Source organism: Rhinolophus sinicus, linkage group LG12 (genome assembly GCF_036562045.2).
Source record: "Rhinolophus sinicus isolate RSC01 linkage group LG12, ASM3656204v1, whole genome shotgun sequence".
In the NCBI taxonomy this organism is placed as follows: Eukaryota; Metazoa; Chordata; class Mammalia; order Chiroptera; family Rhinolophidae; genus Rhinolophus; species Rhinolophus sinicus.
This window is the reverse complement of record NC_133761.1, coordinates 56,104,950-56,124,538: the sequence shown is the minus strand read 5'-3', so window position 1 is coordinate 56,124,538 and position 19,589 is coordinate 56,104,950. Positions and strand designations below refer to the sequence as shown.

The 19,589-nt window shown below is 45.7% G+C and overlaps 1 protein-coding gene across 7 annotated transcripts in view; it reads right to left on the bottom strand.

Annotated features, from left to right (window-relative positions):
* Nucleotides 1-19,589, bottom strand: part of SUSD4 (sushi domain containing 4) — a 98,410-nt gene that overhangs the window by 33,601 nt on the left and 45,220 nt on the right. For all 7 annotated transcript variants that reach the window (XR_012490903.1, XR_012490902.1, XM_019756373.2 and 4 more), the window contains one exon: nt 11,264-11,476. Coding sequence is in view for 5 of the 7 variants with exons in the window: in XM_019756373.2 (XP_019611932.2) it covers nt 11,264-11,476 (213 nt within the window). In the remaining 2 variants the exon portion in view is untranslated. The remainder of the gene's footprint in view (nt 1-11,263; nt 11,477-19,589) is intronic.

The following is a 19,589-nucleotide window of genomic DNA, read 5'->3' as shown; positions in this document are numbered from 1 at the left end:
TCCACTGGGAACTCAGAAGTTGGAGTTTCAACTTCACCAAGGAAGAGAGACCTAGGTATAAGGACAGAACTGAAATAGACCAGCTCTCACAGAGCCTAAAACTAAACCTTGACAAGAGAAAAGATCATCCAGAAGCTTTCCAATCTTTTTAACCACTTGTCTGGCACCTAATTCCCCCTTTGAATGAGTGCAAAGTAGGAAGATGTCAGCAGTGGTAGTAACTACAGAAGTGGTAGTAACTACAGCAGTGGTAGTAACTATTTCTATGGACAGAGAGAAACCAGGATCTTTAGTATCTGAAAACAATTGTGTAATCTTCATCAATTCTAAAATTTAAAATAGAAACAACACAATTTTCTATGGCACAAATGCATCTGGTAGACTGGAAGAATTTTTAAGAACCACTTCAAAAATATTGTTACCAAAAGACCATGAAAAAAAAGGTCTTTTGGTAACAAGATCCGATTCTGTCATGTAGAATCAGATCGACAATCAAAACTTATGTAGATAGGACATAAATGGGCACTTTGGTAGTGTAACTAAGAATATCAAAGGCTTCCATTCCAGAAATCACTTTTCACCAGCCTAAGACTGTCATTATTTTTGTATCCTGTAAAAATGGAGATTTTGTATAATGAATAAATAAAAGGGGGGGTAAAAAGCCCTAAGGCAGTATTACACATTTATATCTAACTACAAATTAATTCATCCGATTAGTGAGCAGAGAGCAGAGTCCTAAAGGAAGGAGCAGGAATAAGAAAAGAACTTCTTTTTTTAAAACTTACTTGTATATTTATATTAAAAATTTGTAGGATTTTTTTAGATTACAAAAGAAGTACTTATAAAAACAAAAAGTAACCATTATGAAGTATAGTACACAAAAATTCAATGATGTCCACATTGCCATGCCTCAGAAATGTCTACTGTTAATATTTTGGTGTATATTATTCCATGTTCTTTCCCCAGTCATTTGCTGTGTGTGTGTGTGTGTGTGTGTGTGTGTGTTGCAGCATACGCATGGGAAATTTGTGTGTGTATATACAAAATAAAATTAAACTACATATATAGTTTTCCTCTTCATAATTTATCAAGAATTAGGAAAAGAAATTTTAAAGAATATGCGCCATGTGTTAGATTTGCTTTTCTTTAAAATGTTACTTATATGTGAAAATGATTCGGATTCCTTAAAAATGTCAACGTTTGACATCAGTCTTCCCCAAACAGTGTTCCCAGGAACATGAGTACATGATACACACTCAGAGACTCACAATTCATATTAGCGTATTAATCTATGCTCTGAACGTCTTGCTATAAAGAATGGATTTTGTTCAAGTCACCATTTGTAGAGCTTATTTATTCATCCATCCATTCTTCCATTCATTCAGTGAACTGAACACTTACTGTAGGCCTAGTACGGTCCAGAGAGTAGGGAAAAAGTCAGAGTAAGTCAAGATTCTTACTCTGCTGTCACTTGCAGGGTGGGAGACTGCTGGCAAATACATGAGCTAGAAAATAACAGGATCTGATCACTGCTATGACGAACACAAAACGTGACAAAGACGGACTCATGTGATAGGGACGGAGGCAGGGACTCCTCTAACTTGGGTAAACAGGAAAGAGCGCCTTTGAGGAAATGGCAGTCACTAAGCTGAGACCTAATAACAAGGAAGGACTCAATGCGAGTGAATGTGGAGAAGAGAATTCCAGGCAGAGGAACAGCTTGTGCAAAGGCCAGGAGGAAAGCTGAGTGTCCTTAAAGACACAAAAGAAGACTGGTGTGTTGGAATATCGTGAGCAAGAGGGAGATGGAAAGTCCAGATAGTGTAGAGCGTTGTAGATTAGGGATTTGGGTTTTATTTTAGTGTAATGAGAAGCTATGGAGCTTTCCAGGCACGGACCATGACACCATCTGATTTATATCCTAAAGGGTACAGCAAAGGATTAACCCTGTCCAAAGAGAGGTTTGGCCTTGGCCCTCACCTCTAAGCCCTAGGAGTATTCTACTGAGATGAGTGTTGATCTTTGTTTATCTGGAGCCTTTGGGCCACACCAGACAGTCTACGGTACGCTGACAATGTGATATAGGCTGGGGGGTGGGGCTTGGTCCATGCAGTATCAGCTCCATTTTTGGAGGGATGGGAGACCAAGGTCAGCCACGCAAGTAGTCAACCATCTCTACAGGACCAAGCCCCAATAAAAATTCTGGACACCAAGCCTCAGGTGAGCTTCTCTGGCTGTCAATACTCCACGTGCATTGTCACACATTGCCGCTGGGAGAAAGGGACGCTGTCCATACAGCTCCACTGGGAGAGGACAACTGCAAGTTCATGGCTATTAGTGCTGAATACAGGCACATCCTATAACACAGCAATTCCACGCTTAGGTATAGATCCAACGGAATGGCATATCTATGTTCACCAAAAGGCACATTTGTGCATGTTCAGAGTAGCACTATTTCTAAAAACCCCAATTGGAAAAAAACCTAAATTCCCATTAACATCAAAATGTTCAAATTATGGTTTATTCAGGTACTAGAACACTATATGACAAACTACAGCTACATGCAATAATATGCACGAATTTCACAAACATAAAGTTGAAGACATCCAACATAAAATAATACTCCATAATCCCATGTCCATAAACTCAAAAATAAGGCAAAGGTAAATTAAACTTAAAATAGTACCATGTTTAGGAATACATACTTCTGGGCTAAGCAATTACCATGGGAAGTGAACCTCAGGGAAGGGGTTACCCCTGAGAGGAAGGGAGGAGGCTTCTGGGGTGCCAGCAATGCTCTAAATCATTACCTGGAAAGTGGTGTTTGCTTTGTGATAATTCACTGGACTGTGTGGTTTTGTGTACTTTTCTATGTACGGGTTATATTTTATGAATTTTAAAAAGATTAAAACAATAATAATAACAACAACAAAATTAATCCAAGTGATCTTTTTCAACTCAACTGAGGGCCTCTGGGCCTGGCAAGTAGAGAGTGATTCTCAGCATTTGGGGAAATACATGGCCAAACGTATTGGGGTGGCATTTAAATTTCCAACAGCATAAAACCTTGATTATTTTCCAGAAAATTCTCTGAAGGCAATTTGGCCTTTTATGTAGATACACAGGTTGTTGGAGAAACTGGGTTTTGTTCAGAGAGTTTTGCCCTAGAAGACAAATCTATCTGATTTCTTGCTTTGCTCTTGATAAACAGAGTTTTAAGTATTTTATCTTGAAAGGTATTTTGAGGTCTCTTTCTGCCTTTTGGAAAGTAGCTCTCACTTTGGACAATAAGGAAGTGACAGAAAGCATGAGGTTACCAGAGCTGAGCTCACAAGAAAAATAAAAGAGGGCAGTTCAAATGCCATTCTCGTGGGCTGATGACTTACCGAGGGTCCACCCTCCATGTTGATATTTTACTTGTCGAGTGACTATGGCAAGTATCTCAAGGTGTGCTCTAAGACCTGCCAGCAGGAGGCTCTCCCAGCGGTGCCTGCTAAATTCCGATTCCTGGTACATACAGACCTCTAAGAGTAGGCCTGGAAATGTGCATTTCTAACATGCCGCTCAGGCAAGTCCCATGAAGTCAAACGTTGAGAACTACTGCTTGATGGATAGGCAAGGCGACTGACTGGATTGGAGAGAGCAGTCCAAATGCAGAGGCTGGCTCAGATTTTCCAAGCACAGCAACCCCTTAGTAGCTGTGTCAGATGACTCTAATAAAGAACCGAATCTAATCTGTGTGGGCTGGGAGGCAGCTATGCACCCAAGGCCTCGTGCACCCACAGGCCCAGCGTGGGGTGGGAGTACCTGTGCATGAGTAACGGGACTCTCACGACGCTGACTGGGAGCGACGCCAGCCCCGAACCGCTCAAGACTGGCATGAAGGAAGGTGCATTTCATCTGCAATGGGTTTGGAAGGACACCCATGGGGTGGCCCTGCATTTTTCATAAGCAGCCAACGTAATTTTGGGTAGTTTCCATTGCGAGCTTGTGAACAAATGCTTTCTGGGGAATTGGCACGATCGGCGTGGTGTTTGAGGTTGCTAACCGTCATAGTTTGGCCTTTCTACATGACCTGATACGGATCTGTACACGCGGTGATGCTGTCTTTTTGCATTTGCCTACCGGTTCTGTGACTTCAAGCAGCTCCCTACCTCCATGGCCCCTGCCCAGAAAGGGTGAAATCTCAGCGCTCACGTGACATGGGAGATGACATGAGGCAGCTGGCAAAAGCTGCTATGATTTGGATTTTCCCTCTGCACATACAGAGGGGGCTTGCGAACCCTTGTCTGTGGCGGCCTAGCTGTCACCTTGCCACAATGATAACTGATCATTTCTGTCACTTATCTTTGCTGCCTCTGGCCCCATCTGACCTGACCTTATTTCCCCTGGATTTTCGTGTTTCCTTTCAAGTCATGACCACATTTAAGTTAATCTGTTTAAGAACAAAAAACAAACTCACACTGAAGCCACAAGGGAGAGAAAGGAGGGAAGCAGTGATTTCTGTTACAAGAAGCGTAAATAAGAAATGACTGTGGTTCTGGAGACAGGGAGGGGCATCCCTCTCCTCCCTCCCATCTTAGAAGATGGAAAATGAGAAGAGAGTAAATATCTTGGGGGAAGACATGCAAATACTTGCCCTAGTGGGCGCGGACTGCTGTTTCTGATAACCCATGTCTAAGGCAAAAAGAAAGAAATTTTAGATGATAGAAAATGCACACAAGAAGAAAGGGATTCTAAATAAAACATTTTTAAAGCGCCCATGTGTTTTGGTGAAGTCTCTAGAGCTGGGAGACAACTCACCTTCATATAGGAGTAACTATAAAAAATGAGTATGAATTTCCTGCTTTTGAAAAATGCCTGCACCCCACACTTTCAATAAATAAAGGAGCTACTTGCCATCTTTGCTGCCAGCTTTAGCTCCTGAGTCAAGTTGAATCTTTTAATTAAAAATTTAAAATGTAATAACAATACTTAAACTCACATTGCACCTTTTCCCTCAGGAAGCTCAAAGAAACTTCTTCACACCAAATTATTCATCTTTTACAGCAATCCTGGGCAGGTGTATGGGCCTCAAAATATTTTAGTAAGTACTTAAACATAATGGTTGCTGAATGAATTAATTTTATTTCCCTGCTGCACTCTGCAAGGAACTGGGCACAGAAGGGTTAAGTGTGGAGACATTGCAAGCTGGGGCAAAGGCAGGGACAGCTCACCTGTGCAATAGGCGACCTTTATCCCCAACCAGACAATGAGGGAAACTGAGACAAAAAGTGCAGGCAGCAGGAGTAATTGAAATTCCCTTGTGCGCTTTTAGACAAACCTATGTTTGAGCTCCCACTGCCCAGAACAACTAAAATTGAATCTCTTGGAGAAAGTTCCAGGCACTATTACTTCTAAAAGTTCCCCGGGTGGTTCTGGAATGCAGCCTGGGTCGTGTGCCACCACGTAACAGAAAGAGCACGGCACTGCCAGTCAGAATGTGGGCCATGATCCCCATTTATTTGCCATGGGACTTGTGGAAGTCACTTAAACTCTAGAGGCTTTAGTTTCTTCCTTGTAAAATGACAACACTGACATTCTCTCATGCTAAGAATTAATGATCTCCCAGGAGCTCTGTTTAACACTGGAGGAAACCATGCTCTCTTTCTCCTTGTAAAGCAATATCGGGCCATCTCTGCATGAGTGGGTCTCAAACTGTCTTTTTGTGGAAGAGTCAGTGGGAGTTAAAAAAAAAAAATGCCATCCTTGGCCTCATGCCTAACATTCTAATGCAGGAGGTCTGATGTATATTTTTAACCTAGTTCTTTCTGCAGGTAGGCCTTGCCACACATTTTGGGAACCAGAACCCTGCATGAACAGGTTCTTACCTGTGTGAGCAAAATGCCTCCCCCTTGGGGTCTGGGACTGGGCCCATGATGATATGTGTCACCAGCTCCTGCTCCCTTTCCCTGCGAAAAATCATCTTTGGTCAGGTGAGATGAGCAGACGGCAGAGCACAGACCTGGAAGGGAATCCCACCTCTGCTACTGGTTCAGTGTGAGTATTTGTAGACAAAGGCCCACCTGAGGGATGCAAATCTTAACCAGACCACCTGTCTAAAGGCGGTATCAGGTGAAGACAGGTAGACGGGTCCCGTCAGACCAATAGCCAAGTGACAAAAGAAGACAGGCCAGGAAGCAGCCACAGGAAACAGCTGCCAGGGTGCTAGGCGTCCCTTGTCTGTCTCACGTGGCAGAGCTGCCTGCTCAGGCATGCAGGTGACAAATGGTAACATTCAATGTGTGGAGCTGACCAGTACACGCACCATGGCTACAGCACGGCATTTGTACCCACTCACCCCTTTCAGATCAAAGGCTCTTTACCCCAGAAGCAGGAAAAGGCCAGATGAGGTGGTTCTTTGGGCAAAGCTCATGGGTTCCAACCACGGTTCCCTGCTCCCGGGCCACTCCCGTGCGGCTACAGGTCATACCAGGTGCAAGCAAGGGATGACACTGGTGGGGTCATTCTCAGAGCAAGAAAAGCCACCCAAAGGTGGGGGTCCTGACAAGGCAGTGCTTTGCGGGGTACGTTACCCATGGGATTTACACAACCCTTTTATCTCTGACTTAGTCCTTCTGCTCCTCTCCAGCTCAAGAGGAATTGATGGCCAATTAGAGGAAGGAGTTCCTGAAAAAGCCCCTGCTCAGTCAGTTCATTCTCAAACCAGTGCGCTCTGTGGAGGAGGCACATGTAAGCCTGCAGGATGGCATTATGATGGCCTTGTTCAGAAAGGTGTCACCGTGGCCCTTAGCTGGTCTGGAATCTGCTCTGAACGCCTCGGGCTTACACAAGCTGTGTGTGACACCCATGTGACTCCAGCCTCACCAAAATCCTTTTTCTATTTGCTTAGCATGGACTAATCTGAAGTTTAGTTGGAAGAAGTGATCGATATGACCACTGACTCTTCGCAGAGCTGCTCAAGGCAGAAGGTGAGGAGAAAACAGAAAAGGTCTCCTGCGCCTCGGAGGGAAGAGCTCTGTGAAAAAAGTGCTCCAAAATTAAGATCCCCACTGCAGGAAAGTGGAAGTCTGCAGCAGCTCTAATTTAGTCTTCCTCTCTCTCCACAAGCCCATGCTCCAGAAGAGGAAACTCGAAGAAGAAAAGAAAACGTGTTTCTGCACGAGGAGCGTGTCGTCTACACCCAAAGGTGCTCAGGGGACGCCCTGAATCCACCCAGAAGCTGAAGCTCCAGCTAGAAAGGCTTGACCTTTAAAAATATCCTGAACACCCTCCCAGCAATGAGACTCCTAAGGGAGGCAGGGCCTTGCTGCTAGAGAACATTGTCAGAATCTAAGGAAGGCTCTCGCCCTACCCAGGAACTATGTGGCATTTAGTTCTCTTCGTAAAAAAACAAAAACTTCTGTCTGGATAGTATAACCAATGCCAATAGACCTGAGATGTGTTCTGCATCCCGCCTATACCAAGGGATAGTGAAGGAAAAAAATCTTTCCATTAATATTGATAATAAATACATTTGGGCATGATCCGCCTGGTTCGTCTCTGCCCCTCCCATATGATATTCGTTCATAATACAAATGGAGTCGCTTTGGGATATATTTTTTTTAATACTACTTCTTTATTGGTGTGAACTGTCGTCTGAATCACCCCAATGCTGTCCCCACCCCTACTAAGGATTGCAGGCTGGGCCAGCATCTTTCCATGTCCTGATGTGACGTGTGCTAAGTGTTTGTAAAGGGAATTTATGTAAAGTCAATCTTATTTCACCTCTACCTTTTCTTATGAAACGTGGGAAAGGACTGTGTCCCAGGGAAAGTGTCCCTCCCCCCCAAAGACATAGTGAGTGGTTTAGGAAAGGAAGAGGCCCAGAGGGTGGCTGTCACTCTGGCCTTTAGTCACTTATACGTGAGCAGCCCTGTGCCCACGGGACATAGTCTCAGGCCTTTGCCAACTCCAGGCTCTCTTCTCCACCACGCTTAGCACCTCTCTTGCTCCCTGGACCATACACATTCTGACCCCCGCTTAGGGATGTGCCAGCTCTACTCTTACAGACATCGCTGTGCATCGCTAGGCTGGAGGCTTTGGGTGTCATGGAATGAATTCATTGTCTGTGTTATCAGTCCTGTACGTCCAAACTTCTACACATTGCATTTACTTGGAATAAACCCGTTGGATTGGAATAAAGGAGTCATGCAAGAAGAGAGGTGGCTGGGATGTGCGGCTGAGTGAAGTGGAGACTAAAAGAGGGAACCTGTGAACGCACAGGAAAACACTCCTCTATTGAGCACCTTGCTTCTGCAAAGCCTTTACTATTACAAAGCGCTTGAATGCATGGAAACTTATCCGTTAAAAATCTGCACCTCAGGCAGAACTGGCTGAGTGTGAAAGACTGAGGGGAGCCCAGGTGACAGTGAGGAGACCTGGGGCTGAACACGTCTGTCCTGAAGTCGCCATTTCACTCCAGGAAGGCTCTTTACTTCTCCAAGACTCAGTTTCTCTATTGGTCAAACGAAAGTCCGAATGAGGGCTTGGATTACATGATTTCCATGAGTCTTTCCTCCCTGAACTTCAATGATGTAATTTACTCTAACACTGTGCTATTGTATAACTGACCAGAATGGGGCTTTTGTGACCCAAAGAAGCTTAGACGTAACCTTGTAGAGAATTCATTCTGGCTCTGCTGTTAACTCCTCAGCTGTGTGACCTTGACAAAGTCTAAGTGACTCTCTCGGAGCCTCAGTTTCCTAATCAGAAAATGAGGACAATAAGATTGACCTTGAAGGGTGGTTGTGAGTGTTAAATGAGATAGTGAATGTGACGTGTTCAATTGTACTGACCCATAAAAATGAGATAGCTCGTGATTGTTATTACTATTACCACCACGTAACAATTCATTAACCTTCCAAGAATTACCTGACAAAGGGAAACAAATGAATCCAGCAGCCCTTGCTATTCGCCCAGCATAAATCCTGATCAGTGAGAAAAGGCCATTTATAAATCAGGGGGAAGAAAAAGGTGAGCTTCTTCCCTGCTACATAACACCCATGGTCTATATTTCTCGGTGCCCCCTGCCCCCTGTAAACCTCTTAGAATAAAGAAGTCTTGTTAGGACACGAACAATGATGATTTTTCTCCACCATCAGGGCACCCAAAGCAATCTCTTTATACAGAACTTTCAAAGACCAACAAAATTAGCATTCATATTAAAAATCAATATACCATCATACTTAGAAAGGCAGTGCCTGTTCCTCCAAACCTGCTAAAAGTGGTGGTTAGAGCACAAGATCACGGCTGGACTGCAGGGTCCTGGACCCTCCATTGGAAATACGGGGTCTCATTTTAGGTTGCGTCATGAAAGAGCTGATATTCCACTGCTATCCCTACTTACACAGCCCTTACCCAAACATTTGGGGCTAAATATTAATTATGCACCAGACTGTACAACCGAACAGGCTATACACTCCACTCCAAGGTGATTTTGTTCGCTCCCTTTCTTGGAATTACTATATATTAGGTAGCTATGTACAGGGTTAGAAAAAACTCATCCAAAAAGGGGTAAACTTCCCCCCCGCCCCAGGATGGTAAAATAAAAGAGGGCCTTTCTCTCTGGACAATATTCAGGAAACTTGGTTTTCTTTGTTCTCTGATGTTCTTGAGCTTGTCTGGGCTTTAAGCGCTGGGTAGCCTGTGCCACAGGTTTTGGCAGGGAAGTCTATATACACAAATAAACTTAATTAATGGACTCTTACGGAAACCACAGCTTGCATGGACTGCATGTAAGAGGAAAAAATGAATTCATTTAAAAAAAAATCTTAATTCTTTGTATTAATTTTGACTTAAAAATACCTTGAAAATAAAGGTAAAGATAGCAAATATTTTAAGGAGAAGACACTGTCTTATCTATCCTGTAAGATTCCCATTAGGAGAATCATAATAGATGCTTGTCAAATTAAATTATTCAAAAAGTTTCATGAAGAAGATACATATTAAATCAGAATAGTAGTTTACATGCCATTATTATAAAAGCACCACCCCAAAATAAAATCAATAATGGTGTTAAGAGAAACTGAAACTCATTTCCAATGAACTCAATTCTATGCCTCACAGAAATTTGGGGCCAAAATTAATTCTTTTTTTTTTTTTAACTTTTTTTAAAAATAAATTTTATTGGGGAATATTGGGGAACAGTATGTTTCTCCAGGGCCCATCAGCTCCAAGTGATTGTCCTTCAATCTAGTTGTGGAGGATGCAGCTCAGCTCCAAGTCCACTTGCCGTTTTCAATCTTAGTTGCAGGGGGCACAGCCCACCATCCCATGTGGGAATTGAACCAGCAACCTTGTTATTGGGAGCCCAGTGCTGTAACCAACTGAGCCATCGGCAGCTCATTGTCTTCAATCTAGTTGTGGAGGGCGCAGCTCACTGGCCCATGTGGGAATTGAACTGGCAACCCTGTTGTTCAGAGCTCACGCTCTAACCAACTGACCCATCCAGCCGCCTCCAGAATTAATTCTTGATTCACGTCTATTCCTACTTCAACCTTGCCAAAACTTGGAGATAAATAATCAACAATTTGGCATTCCAATTAGTTAAACTCAATGCATTCTTTTAAATTCTAAAAGTATCAACAAAAAGTAAAAACAAAAATGTATTTATAAAGTTGTTTCAACCAACTGATTTAGGGATGATTGCTAAAAGTAAAAGAATATTTTGTTATGACCAATAAATTTAGGGATAATTAGAAATAAATGTCTACCTTGTCAATCTGTCTTTGCTTGCCAGTTCTTTCTTTCCTTAAATGAATCACATCTAACAGAGAACTGATAAGTAGTAATTGATTTAATCTTCTGGGTAACATGCATTGCCTGTATCATTATATACAGTTTTTGCCTAATATATTTACTGAGCTTTTTATTGAGTAACATGGAAATGGGAGTGGAGTTGGCAGCCCAATAATAAATAGCCATAATGTTATCTGATTGCTCTCTTGCATTGACAAAAATGGTGATAAATTGGATTCTAATGGAGGTAGAGAAGGAAGATGATTGCTTCTAATGCTGAGTAGCTACCCCCACCCTCATTACACACGACTGCTGCTCCCTCAGAGTGTACATAGGTCTGTCTAGTCCTGAAATAGAGACAGCAGCCCAGGGTACTGACCCCTGAAGCACACACAGCCTTGTACCCCTGTGGCCATGGTGGGGCAAGCAGACCACACGAGCAGCTTCCATGAGAGGGGGAGGGGAATGGGTTTAAGCACTTTACCTTCTTGCACGCAGATGGGTTTGTCACTTGGGATCCAGCCTAAGGTTCCATTAAAATACTTTATACACAGTCTCTTTGTAGAACCCTTCAACTTGAATCCGTCTTGGCAATGAAATCGGGTGACAGAGCTTTCGAAGAATACCCCTCCACTGGGCGTCCTGAAGCCATTCTCGGGGACGCCTGGGTCAGCACACACCTGAAGGTCATCAAACCCTATATTGACAGAGAAGAAAAGGTGCCTCTGAATACATTCTAACGCCAAGGGCCTTCTAGATAAATGGCAGACACTGTGTACTTTCCAATACCATGAACCACCCAACCACACCAATCAAACAGCCAAGAATATAAGCATTCTATGCACACAATCACACTGGTTTTTGCTCTTCTCTTAGAACAGTGTTCTTTAGAGTTTTTTAATTCTATGGCCAAGTTAGCCCTTTAGGGAAGTCATCAGTGCAGGGAGATGAAGCAAAGTACACAACAAAAGGCGTACAAGACAGTTCAGTGCCAAACTCGAAGTACAAACTGCTGAAGGGAGCTTAGGAGAGAGAAGTGGTCCCAAAGGGTGAGGGAGAAGAAGGAATCTGAGCCTGGCCTTCAAGGATGACTAAGATTTCAGCAGACAGAACTAACTTTGTGGAGGGAGGCGTGGAGAACATTCTAATGGGAATGGCACAAGCAACGGCCGGGGCTGGAGAGAGCAGCCATGTTTGGGGAATAGTAAGTAGGCATGAGAGTTATACAGGGTGTGTGGAAGAGGTGTGCTGGGAATACCCACCTTCCCCTGCCTCTGCCCCTGCCCCTCACCCCCATCTGCCAGGCCTTGTTCAAGTGCATCCTCCTCTGGGATGCTCCCCTACCCAGCTTCTCTGTGTCCCACCACTGCACTGTGAACGCAGCCCTGTATTGTATGATTTGGAGAATGGCCACCTCTTAGCAGCCTGTGAGCCCTTCAAGGACAGGTCTTGCGATGTTTTCATCTTTGTATCCCCAGAGTCTCTCACAATGTCCTGCAGAGGAAATGTTCCATAAATGTTTGCTTCACAAGTGAACAGAGTTGGAAAAGAGAGCTGGAGACATATGAGTCAGGGTGAGCCTAGGAAGCCAGGTGAAGTGGGGAGGCAAGTGCAAAGCCAGGGGGCAGGGCAGTGGGCACGGGGAGGCTTACAGGACGGCAGCTTGAAGGAGAGAGCGCCCAGAAGCTTGGTTAGGAGACCAGGCAGTGTCGGGGAGGGTGGGTGGGTGTAGGAGGTGATGGGCTTGAAAGGGCATGAGAGTGCTGGAGGTGGCAAAGAGGGAGCAGGGTGTGAGGCATTTCAGTTCCAGGCCCCCCTTGTCAACTGACTGGAGGTCAGGGTGAAGTAGTTGCCCAGATGGCTGGGATGAAGGCAGATCCTTGAAACAAACATGGCGGTCATGGGCTGGTTGGGGAAGCCAAGGAGAAGGACGGGGTCCTCTGTGTGCACAATGGCTGAATGTACCCTCAAAGGGAAGCAATGTACGCGCACTCTTCAGTGCCACGAAGACTTTCTACTCCATTTTCTTACAAAATCAATTGACAAATCCTCATTGAACAGGTACCAAGAACAGTTAAGCATAGATCCATCTAGACGGGGTTTGGTGTACCCATCCACCCTCCCCTTCAGCACCGCTGCTGGTGCCAGGTGGAGCTGGACACAGCAGAATGGCAGGAACAGCCTGGGCTATCCTATACAATTCCAGCACAGACCCAAAAGTCAGTATCACTGGGGCTCTGGGAGGATTTACCTGGTTTCTAGGTGATGGCCACATATTGGACTCATCAGATCATTGGATCCTCTCTAACATACTAAGTTTGCAAAGTGTCCTCGGCTGGTAGGTGACTCCCCCACCTCAACTTGTAAGGGAGTCTCATGTGAGACTCACTTGCTGCCCTCCCCAATTAGCCCCATGACCCTGGACAGTCTGCCAGTGCCACTGTGCTGAATCCACAGTAGTGGGATGTCCACAAGTCACGGTTCAAGTACACTCCGTGCAGAGGTCAAGAGGCATTGGCGTGAGCGGAGAGCAGAGCAGGGAGGGGGCAGGAGCGGATAGCATCCACATCTGACCACCACACCTTTACATAGGAGCAGGCTGATATTTTATCACACGGAGGATGCTTTTGTATTATGAAAGGATAGTCGGCATACAACATTATATTAATTTCAGGTGTACAACATAGCAATTCGACATTTACATACCTTACAGTGTAACCACCCGGAGAAGCCTATTAACCATCTGTCACTGTACAAAGTTATTATGATATCACTGACTATTTTCCCCGGGCTGCACATTACATCCCTGTGATTTATTTATTTTATAACTAGAGGTTCGTATCTCTTATTCCCCTTCACTATTTTTACCCATCACCCCACCCCCTCCCCTCTGGCACCCACCAGTTTGTTCCCTATATCTTTAAGTCTGTTTCTGTTTTGCTTTTCATTTGTTTTGTTTGTTTTAGATTCCACATGTAAGTGGAACAGAGGACGCTTCTATGAACCATCATCCAGCTTTCGTGCCCTCCTATGACATGTGGCAGTAGCTCTGTAGGGAGCGAGCACCCCAAACACATAGGCCGTGTTCCAGCCTGGCAGAGAGTGATTAACAGCCGTGGGGGAGGGGAGATAAAGTACTGGGAGGTTGTTAAGTGATGGCTTTGTGTTTTTATTTCAAAGAAAAGTACTGTAGATTGTCAAGTGCTTCCAAAGTGACAAATGCCAACAATTTCCTTGAGTCTAGCGGTTTCAGGGTGGGTCCTTTCAGCGTATATCTGTTATGATGTTGAGGTGGCAAAACCAGCAGCAATGGAATTCCTGCCTCCATCACAGCCCTGAAGGCCTCGCGGCACAGACATACGGAGCCCCCACGGTGTGGATGTTTCAGGTGGTCTGTCTGTGAAGTCATTCTCTCACACACTCTGTAAGTCAAAGAGAACACGTGTGCTCTGATAGCATTGGGGAGGGGCCAGGTGCGTCAGTGCATGGCCACTGAAGGGTAAGCTGAATGTTGCCATGGAGAATGGGTACATCTCTGGAAGGCCTCCAGCTGAATCTTCATGGATGAGCAGATATTAGCCAGACAGAGGGAGGATGGGAACTGCAGGGACAGTTTGGAGGGCACAGAGGCGGGAAAGGCATGGTTCTGCCAGGCTGGGGACATGGGACCTGCTGTAGGTGGGACCCTGGGAGGATGAGGGAAGGAAGAGATGAAGGCGGATCCTGAAAACTGTATGTGTTAGTGAAGGTCACACATGATGCAGGGTTGGGCAGCGGAAGTGAGGTGGGGACTGAGAGTTTTGACCGGGGACATGATTGGGGTGAGATTTGCATTTTTGAACACTCTCTTGTACCCACATGGAGGACTGGCTGGAATAGACCCAGTAGGAGATGGAAGATCATCAGAAACGCTTTCCAGGCCACCCGCTGCCCCTCGGGATCATGGGCATGGCTTTGTAAAGACAGACCCTTGGATCTGGGCTCTCTCGGGGTGGCTGGGGCCCAGGGGCTGGACGTTTACAGAGCTCTCCAAATGGCTCTTGCACAGCCCGTCCAGCTCCTGTCTGAGGGCCAGGGTTTGAGAACCATGAAATTTCAAGGCTATTGCAGTCGTCCCAATGAGAAACGATGAGTCGGAAATAATGCGGAGGCAACGGAATCGAGACGCCACAGAGACATTACGGACACAGAATTACAAAGCCTGGGGACCGCATGGAAGGCGGACAACCCCAGGTTCTGATGTCAGTGATGCCACAGATGGCGGGGCTGTGCACTCAGGTTGACAGGAGGAGGTGAAGAGCGGGCCTGGGAGAACGGTGAGAGTAGTGGAGGGTGCAGTGAGTGTGCGTTCTCAGGGCCACCCAGGCAGAGACGTCTGGTGACCAGCTGGAGAGCTGAGACTGAAGCACAGGCAGCAGCTGATGGCATGGATGGGAGCCTTCCTGGGAACCAATGCAGTGTGACAAGGGGAGCAGCTGAGGACACATCACGAAGACAGAGGCCCCTACAGGGCCGTCGAGAACGAAGACCTGACTGGTGTCACTGAAGCAAGGGAAGGAGGAAATGGGCAGCAGAGTCAGGCGTCATCCATGGGTCACTGAGATCATTGCCTGGGGAAGCTTCGGGGACAGGAAGAAACTGTCCCTGGGGGAGGAAGCCTGCCTGCCCACGTTTGAAGGGGGAAGGGTGACAGTAAGGACAGGCGTCCATTTCAAGAGGATTAGTGTGAACAGAAGAACGTAGGGTGTCAGTTAGAGTCCAGGCAGGGGTGTTATTCTCATTGTATGAAAATTTTAAGATGAAAGAGATTTGAATATGTCTCTACCCAGCAGGGAGGAAACTAGCAGAGAAAGGAAGGTGGAAGATGATGGGGAGTACGGATGAGGCAGGTGGGGTAAGTTCCCCCAACCTGGACGTGGGCTGGAAGGGAACCCAAACCCTGCAGATGGACTTGCCTTCCATTGAGGCAGGAAGGGGACGTACGCCAGAAGCTCCGCTGGGGGAAGGATGGTCCCACACGTTTATCCTTCAGGACTCAACTTAAATCGTGCTTTCCCCAAGAGCCTTTCCTCTGCCTTCAGAATCTGACTAGAAGGCCTCTCTTCCCATCAAGGAAGCCTGGGCTCACCTACCTTAGAGGCTCCTTGCCCTGCCTGTCATCGCTGCTCTACTCAGGTGTGTCTCCCGGGCTGTGAACACCAGGAGGGGAGACCAGGTCTCTTTCTTCACCTCCTCAGCACCTAGCATGGTGTGTTGTAAGTGCAGACATTCCACAGGTACTGCTAATGAAAGATGGATGAATGGAAAAATGGAGGGAGGGAGGGAAGGAGGATGGGTAGATAGATGGGTGGATGGATGCATAAAAGATGGATGGATAAAGTATGGGTGCCATCTACTCTGCTGGACTCATCAGGCACACGTCCCTACGCTGTCTCACCAAGAAGTAACACCTATTGTTCTGATAGTCCCAGAAGCTTATGCATTCCATGGGCAAGGGAAGTGTGAAATGTTCTCCCCTAGACACACTGTCTCCTAATACCTTCTTACCCTCTTCTCTTTTCCCAACCTGAGTGGACTGCATTCCTTAAAATCGTACAGCCTCTTCCAATCCACACGTGCAGACACTTCTGCCTTTCTCCTCCCTCTCCAATGTAGTGCCAGACACAGGTCTATGCTACGGATCTGGCTGAGACATCTGTGTACCACCCCCTACACACACACACACACACACTCACTATTTGACCAGCCACAGCCCACTGACAAACGAGCCATGCTGACTGCTGAGTTCTCAGCTTGTCACACCTCCCAACCCTGTCATGAAGCTGTTCCCTCTCAGAGGAGGACAGGTGACCAAGGGAGAACTGAAGATACAGCCCTGAGTCCATCGGAAAAATGACTCCTGCTCTAATAAATAGACAAACAAATAAACAAAGAAAGAGATAAACGATGAGAGCATCATGAAAATTGGGATGTGAGAGCTGCAGAATTTCCTCACGAATCCAATCCTGACTGGCCGGGGAATGCCCGGATAGCCTATCAAACAGTATTCTGGGTGTGTCTATGGGGGTGTTTCTGGGTAAGATTAACATTTGATTGGCAGATTGAGTAAAGCAGACTGCCCTCCCTAATGTGGGTGGGTGTCATGTAACTCACTGATGGCCTGACTAGAATGAAAGGCTGAGAAGGGGAGAGTTCTCTCTCTCTGCCTGACTGCCTTTGATCTGGGCCCTTGGTCTTCTCCTGACTTCAGACTCAGACTGGAACTTACACCATCAGCTCTCCTGGGTCTCTACGTTGCCAACCGCAGATCTTGGACTTCTCAGCCTCCATAATTGCATTAGCGAATTCCTTACGAGTGTGTGTGTGTCTGTGTGTGTGTATGCACGCGCTTGTGAGAGAGAAGAGCGAGAGAGAATCTCCCATTGGCTGTGTTCTCTGGAGAACCCAGACCAATACAGTATTCCTAAAGATACTCAGACATTTAAAAAACGCAAATGACGTGGATGCCAGCTGAGCCCACGTGCCGGAGGACGCTGTTTCTCTCTGGAGCTCTGAGGTCAGGTAAGCATCCTGTTGGTGGGGGCAGCGCCTGGGCCCTGGGGTCTAAACAGCCCAGGCTCTAGTGCCCTCTGCTGCTCCTTGGCCTGTGCCACCCTCCTGGGTCCTGGCATCTCCATCACTGGCACTGATGATCCTGTCCAGGGTTTGGGACCCCAGGAACAAGTCAAGGGCAGAACTGTAATCTGGCCTTTGTTCTCAATGGAAGGTAAAATATCCTCTAACTTTTCTCCCGATCAGAAGTGCTGGTGGAAACAGGGCATGGGCGTGGCCCCGTCTTCACACATAAAGGAGCTCTTCAAACCCCCATTCTCATTAGGAGGTCTTGACACTTCTGGTTTGGTTACTTTTGAATCTGCTAAAACCTACTAGGCAGTTTTACTGTGAGCAACAGAAGAAGTCTTTGAAAAGAATCAGAAAAAAGAAAGAAAGAAAGAAAGGTGTGAAAAGCCATCTTTTGGCTTATTATAACTGAAAAGTCATATTCCAGAAAGGAAGAGTGTGTCAACTGCAGCCAAATCAATTTAGAACTGGGGCTGGGTTTCTATTTCTCTGTAAACTGCTCTATGAGCCTTTAAGGAAAGAAATAGGAGATAGACAGAAAATGGATTATTTTAGGCATTTGCTTAGTGATAGGGTCCTGTGGCCCATGAGGAGAGGGCATCCCTGCTAAAGTTTAAACAGACAGGTTTGCACATTTTAACTGGAATCAAGGGCTCCCCCAAGCCTTGCCCCCACCTTCCCCATAGTATTCACTGTCAGTTTCATACCGTTGGCATTAGATTCACCTTAGTGGTCCCTAGTCTGACCCTGTTGTCTCCTAGAGGAGGACACTGAGGTCTGCAGAGGAGAAGTGGCGACTCCAGTCACTCTGACAGGATTATCGCGGGGACAGAAAACCAAAACCTGGGCCTTCTGATTTGTCGTCCAGTGGCCATGCCACTTCTAATGTTGCCTCCACTTAGGCTTTTTCTGGCATATTTCAGCTTGTGAATGACACAAATCTTCACGATCTTATAAACTCTTGGAGTGAAAAAACACTTGTAAGTATTTTTGTGTCCCCGTATCTGTTAAAACAGGGCTGAGCAAATAGCCATGGTGAAATATTTAATGATCCCATAGGAAACAATCATGGTTGTCCCATAGCTGACACCGCCCAGGGCCCAGTCTCAGCAGGATGGGGCTGGGGAATCTGACTTGTCCCCTAGAATAAGAATCCAGACAGTCAGCCATCAAACATCCATTAATGATGGCGTGTTTCTGTAGAACATTTCTGGTGATGAAAGATGCTCTTCAGGAGGTCACAGCCTGACCCAAGATATCGGTCTCATGAAATAGAATTAGTGCTAGAAACTACAGTGCCTGTTACCCTCAATGGGAAAAGAATCATGGGAGAAGGATGTGGTAAGCTTGAGAAAGTCCATTAGATCAGAACATTCTACTTCCAGCTGCCCCTGGAATGAATGAAATCTGCCTTTTTCTCATCACCAGCAGCACAGATAAAGTTTCTTATAAACCACCTAACTGGTAAAATAACACTGTGCTTCAATGAGCCTTTATACCAGGAAGAGAACCCTTCTGTCCCATTAGAGAAAAATCTTCAAACACTTTTCCTATTTTTAGCAGCTCTGAACGTTTAGTCACCCAAGCTTGTTGAGTTATAAGCTCAAACTAGAATCGTGTTCATTAAGGGGTCCCTCTGACCAACTCCTTACTGCCAATGCACACCTCACCTTATGCCACCTTGAGCTTCCCTACTACCTAAAAAATCCCTTCCTCTTAGAACAGCCTCAACTTAATTTTTTTTTAAATGAACATATGTGTTGATAGCCTGTCTTATTCCAGAAATTCATTGAGCTGGTGCTGCACCTATAACAAGTCATCAGCAATGAAAAGAAGAGCAAGAGAGAGGCAATATTTAAAAAATTAGATTGGGAAAACCTATGCAGCAAATAAGCTTCAATGATTCTCTACCACCAATATTTTATAACACACAATGAATCAAATAATAGACAATCAAATGATTCTCTAACACCAATATTTTATAATACAATGCTCCTGGCTGTTGGTTTTCTGATAACACAGAACTAAGCGCTGGCATGCCAGAAGTTCCAGCCACCTTGCAGCCAACTGTACATTTGGGCTGGTCCATGCTCTGCCCACCAGGCTTTCCAAGACTCCTGATGTCACTTCAAGGTGCACGTCTGTGCTGGAGTGTTTCTTCTGAGCCTGAGCTTCTAGAGAAGTTCTAC